Here is a 6000-nt window from a genome sequence, read left to right on the forward strand (position 1 = left end):
GATTTGGAGAAAATACACGAGTACACAACGTGGGATATCATTTGATGCTTGTCAATAATGTAGAATAATGTACATTTGACTGGTGGTGGTGAAGTGCACCCATAGCAGGTCACACTTAAAAATAAACACAAACCTTTAAGAAACAGTATCAAAGGTTAAAATGTGAAATATAACACAAGTTAAAGTGTTTTTAAAATACATGAGAATGAATATTGCTAATATTCATTCATATTAGTCAATTATTTCACTTTCATTATGGTTAATTAAATAGAAACAAGATAAAAAAGGATCCTATAACATTTTTTTGTAGTGACTAAATACTTAGTTTTGCTTTCTAATCTTCTTTGTTGGTGAATTTTGAGAACATAAAAAGAGGAATTGATCAATTCCAGCTCAACACCCTGGATACTAGGAACTAAATGCAAAAGTTCCATTTATTGCTCTTGGTGAACCACAATTTAAATGGAAAGTACTAAACTTAAATTTTAAATGGGACAAGAACTGCTCTAATGTCTTTAAGAGCTCAAATTGTGAAAGCAAATGAAAAGAAGAATGAAGAAATAAAGGAAATGCCTTTGAGTATGTCTCAAGTATATTTGTGGGGAAGAAAATATTTCACATTGTCCTTGTCATCAGAGCCAGAGATAAAATGTAAAACCCACAACCTTGTACAACAGTTTGATCTTAGGTTTAGTCATCAAACATGAAACAAAAATGGCTATATCAGTGTTCTGTTTTGTCACAAATTGCCCGAAATAGAGTAATAATTAGAGGTGCACCGACTTATCGGTGCCGATTTCCTTCATTTTGGGAGATCAGCGATCGGCCGATTTTTACATGTAAAGCCAATCTTATCCACCAATCTTATCTAGCTTGGCAAAGGTCTAGGAATCAACCACTGTCCTCTTTTGCTCTCCAGTGAGAAAGGTTTGAATGACAGACCGGCCCACCAAGTTATGTCTGCACATTTGCAATTAACAATAGTTACCCCACTAATGCCAACTCAACAACTTTCTTGCTATATTGAGCGATGTTTCAGAAAATATTAGTATCAGCCAAAATCGGAATTGGCAGGTTAAGCTTTTTAAAAGATTGGTGATCGGCCAGAAAACTGCAATAGGTACACCTCTACTAATAACACAATTCAGATAAAAACAAACTGTAGTGCCATATATTGTTTAATAGATATTGAAGTATATGAGCATAAAAAAGGAAGAAATAAAAGCTGACCAAGTAAATGTCTAAACTGCACAATGTTTGACCTATGTGTAGTGAGCCTCTGGGGTTTTGGTTATATTGCAATAGTAAATACAACTAATATAGTTAGATTTGTATGCAAAGTGGGTTCTATTTAGCTATAAAATATATATATTACAAACACTAAATTTCTTACTTTTGCTTAAAGCTCTGTCTGAGCTTTGAACAAAAATATTCCCGTGGTGCTGGGTTTTCTTTAGGTAGTTTGATTTCATTCCATAGTCCAAAAACATCCATGATGTAATAATTGTAGATTCTAAATAGAGTGTGTTTACTTTAATGATCGGGATGTTTTCTATTTCTCACTCATTGATCAGTGACATTAAGGAATCAGTCGCCTCCTGACCGTAAACACCATTAAGTCTGTATAGCAAATGGACTGATGGAAGAGCCCTTTATTATTTTAAACAAGCAAAAAAAATAGTATTCCTTTGATGTCAATTTCAGCATTCAGTTTCAGGTGAGAGAATACAACTTCTAAAAATGCTCATGAGAAGAGAAGCTGAGAAGATAATTGGCATGTCTTTCTGCTCCGAGTAAAAGGAATGCAAAGGTGGGACCAAGGAACTGGGATGCAAGCAATATGATATAACAAAAGAAAAGGAGAAAAACCAAGGTTTAAATAAGACGTTTAAATAATTTAAATGAGTAAATTAGCTTTCACTGTGAGACAGGCGTTTTAGAATGATACATACAGCACCCTTCACATTTCTTCACAACCCCGTAAAGTGTGTGAAGCCATAAAATATATGTTACTTTTTTCCTGCAGTAACATAATTCCAAGTTAAGATTTTGGTAAAATTTAACACAACACACACATACAAGAAATCTTTCGCAGTCTGCTTTGTTTTCCAGAATTTCTCTACATTTAATGCCACAACGACCTGCTATTTTTGCTGATAAAAAGTTCAGTCCTACTCTTGCCTGAGTAGCACACAGTTCCAGCTAAATTCCCAGTGGAATTTGGCAAACTCCATAGGTTTACATTTGTGATGGTAGGGGGGGGGGGAAGATAATCATATTTTATCACTCAGAAATAACTGCTTGTAGCCCTGATGACTGTACTTAATGGAATGGAGACCTGATTGAGACCTGACCTGTGACCTTTGGGGAATAAAAATAAAAAAAACCTCTAAACTGTCTATAGTGGGAAAACATATGATTTCCATATCAATGCCAGGTGACAAAAAATAGGGCACTGTATCATGTCCCCCATATAAAATTTCTACTTATTTGAAATCTTTTAAAACAACAATTGTGTGAATAAAACTAAAAGTTGGTGAACAAGAACACTGTAAGAGTTTGGTTGAAAAAAGTGCCTTTGCACAGTCAGCCTTCTCTTATACAGCAGTTCATAACTGAAGTATTGTACCAAATGCTCTTTTATTATTTTTATTTGGTTTGGTTAACCCTTAGTACCTTGTAATTTACCAATAATGTGAATCAATGTTTTTAATCTATAGTGTGACACGTGTACATAATAGGCTGATTTATGTTAACATACATTGTCTGATTTTAAATAAACAAATTAAACCACATCTTTACAAGAGGTATCCATCAATGTGGGTGGCTCTGTATTTGTATGACTCAGGTATAAAAATGGGGTTTTGAAATCTCATATATTTAGAATGTGTTTAACAATTAAAAAAAAAAAATCTAAATAAAAAAAAAGTAGCAAAATTATAAGTTAACAATCTGAGCCAGTCTCTTGCAGACAGAACTACATTAGGCAAAAGGGAAACAAGTGTCCAAATGCTATCAAAGCATGTCTATAAAACTATGTTTTCAAAGCTTAGGTGAAACTAAAGCACACTGCTGTGGATTTCCAATAAACACCTCCAACACTTGGATAAATGATTTATAAAAAAATAAATAAATAAAATAGTGTCTACACCTCACCAGAGAACACACTGAGCTCATGCTGCGCCTTCAATATGTAATACACATGGAACTATTAAAGTCCATTATACCTCCTTTTCTCCCTTCATACCATGTAGTCATCCACTGAGAGGGTGAAGCAGCAAATTTGCTAGCTGGCTGACTGGGAGGACAGAGAGGCCTTTCTCACCAGTCAACGGCTGTCCTTAATGAGAATAGAAAGTGATTTAGTAGCTTAATGCTCCAACCCTCAGCCTGCCTGCCAGCCTTTGCTTCGCACAGCCAGCTCGGTCGACACTCCTTATAGAGAGGATGAAACTGAGAGCAGTGAACAAAAGAAAAAAAAAAAGAAAGAAAGAGAAAGGGGGATGATGGCAAACCACTGTCCAATGTGAAAAAACAAAATTGCAAAACAGGAATGATACAGTTTTGTGATTCCTCAGTATCACAAAGGAATACTTTGCAAAGGCAAATTGCTGACCTCCATTTGCCTTTGTTTTGACCAGCTTTCTATTCTACATTGAAGTGATCTGAAAATGACTGTAAATTGAATAAGAGAACAGTGTGCAACTGTTGTTTCTCACTTTATCTTGTGTGGCTCCAAGCATTTACCTTGTTCCCCACACTGTTGTGGACTGATGAACAGTTGTAAAAGCAAATGTGTGGCTCGGTGTACAAAGGAAAAAGAGGTGAGGATACTCGTCTGCCTTTTTTTAGGCATTTAAATGGAAAAAAATACAGAGAAAAGCAAAAGCAGCGAGTTGGTTTTCATTCAAAGTCAGCCCCCTCTTGCAAAGCAAATATGTATTCAGAAGGTAAAAGCCAGAGACACTTTCTTGCTATTATGTACTCTGTGATTATCCAATCAAAGATGCTTTTACCCAGACCATTTTAGAGTAGTTGGCTATCACACAGAACTTCAGATGACCTGTCAAAGACCAGCGTTGCATTGCCCTGATTCACTCAGCTGTCTGGGGATGTGAACAGAGCTCACACACTAAATCTGATGTCTGGGCTTCCCCACAGACCTTCGAAAACTAAATTGCTGACAGCTAGTTTAGTTATAGTCCAGCCGTTTATTTAGTTTAACTTGCACCTTCATGTGTGCAGCCAATTACATACTTGAGTGAGAATAGAAGCAAAACATCAGGCATATTCGCAGGGCTAAATTGCACTGCTGCATTGGGGAACAATAATTAAGGAATGTATTAAATTTTAAATAATTATTTTTAACTGGATAAGCCAAGAGAGAGGGATATCACATAAAGTTTCACTTTATTATGCGGCCAATATTTGTTCCTTCTAGAATATTGACTTTGAGCAGAGGCAGAGGGTAGAACAACTGCTGAATTTCTGGGTGCACATCAAACAAAGAAGCTTAAGCAAATTAGGTGATTTAATGGCTGGGATTGTATGATTTGAGAAGTCTCTCTCAGTGTAGGGATTTCTGGTCAGATCATGGCGGGCAAACAGAGTGCCACAACAGTTTCTTACCGAGTGTGAAGTAGGGAAGAGCTGTGTTGTCCAGATCATCCATTACAGAAATTCGGCCAGGTAGGTCTGTTCGAACGAATAACAGGAGCCGGGATTCGCTCCCTCCTCCACCTCCTCCTCCTCCTCCTCCCCCCGCTCCACCTCCTCCGGTTCCTCCTCCACCAGCACCACCTGCTCCAGCAGCAGCAGCAGCGCTCCCTCCTCCAACCACGCTCCCGGAGGCTCCACCGGTGAAGCTGAACTCGTTCTCCCGGAGCACGGGCAGGGTAGACACGGTGACGGTTTTCACCTCGCACGGCGTCTCCGTGTCGCTCTCGCTGTCCCGCTCCTCGTCAGGCGACGTAACACCTTTGCTCGCCCGTAGTGTCAGGCACCCAGTCAGGGAGAAACCCACGAGAAGGACGCGGATGTGCAGCGCTGGTATCCTCGCCATCCCGCTCCTTGTGTGTGGTTCTCTCGCTTTGAGTGGGGCTCATAGGCTGTCCGTTCACTTATAGTACAATCGCTGCAAAGGAGTCGCGTCCGTCCAGGAGGCGGCAGCACAGGTGTAGTGAGAATGACAACTCTCGGCTCCTAAAGATCCATTCCTGCCAATGTTGTGGGGCGAAATAAATACTTGGCTCAATTAAACACGTGACATTAACGAATGCATTAAAAACTTTGTCTTGTTGTGTGATTTTTTTTTTAAACAACCGAGCCACATTTTTATTAAACCAGATCACGTTTTCCACATTCATTTAAGTTCCAATTCAGCTTAGAGCTGAAGATTTAAATCTGCACACGCTGAAAATGCCTCCTTATTTAGTTTCAGAGTTAAGATTTAAAAGCTTATTTTGGAACTTCAACAATTAAAACAGAACAAGATGGTCACTAAGTTAAAAACACTTCTTCGGATATGGATTTTGTGGTGTGCTTCAAAGCCATTATTGGATCCGCACATTCTGCATAAAACCCTGAAAGACAACATCTGCTGGCCACATCCAGTTTTGTGACCCTAAGCTCGACACACTGTGGTTATGCAGCATGACAAAGATCTAAATGAGACTCAAGGCCACTGCTACATGCCTGAAAATAGTAAGTTAATTAAAACAAAACTAATGTTTTTGAGTTACCTAGTAAAGTTGTATAAATAAGAGGTTTTTGATCTCAATATGTTTTTTTTATACTGGTAAAGAAAGTTAAAAAATAGTCTGAAGTTTAACACAATTTGCATGGCAACTTCTGTCAATCATTCTAGGGGGTTGGTCAGCAACTGACCAATCAGTGGTCACAATTTGTCCCGAAATAGACACCCCTCATCTGGAGGAACTGAACCTCCGGTAACGTTGAAAGGGGTCATCATTGCCAACACACTGTGGTCTTAGAGATTTT

General features: G+C 38.4%; 1 protein-coding gene across 1 annotated transcript in view; it reads right to left on the bottom strand.

Annotated features, from left to right (window-relative positions):
• astn2 (astrotactin 2) overlaps positions 1-5114 on the bottom strand; it is a 261598-nt gene extending 256484 nt beyond the window's left edge. The window contains exon 1 of the mRNA XM_023338121.1: positions 4630-5114. Coding sequence (XP_023193889.1) covers positions 4630-5062 — 433 coding nt within the window. The 5' untranslated portion in view covers positions 5063-5114. The remainder of the gene's footprint in view (positions 1-4629) is intronic.
• Between the last annotated feature and the right edge of the window lie 886 nt (positions 5115-6000).

This window comes from Xiphophorus maculatus, chromosome 8 (assembly GCF_002775205.1).
Source record: "Xiphophorus maculatus strain JP 163 A chromosome 8, X_maculatus-5.0-male, whole genome shotgun sequence".
NCBI lineage: Eukaryota > Metazoa > Chordata > Actinopteri > Cyprinodontiformes > Poeciliidae > Xiphophorus > Xiphophorus maculatus.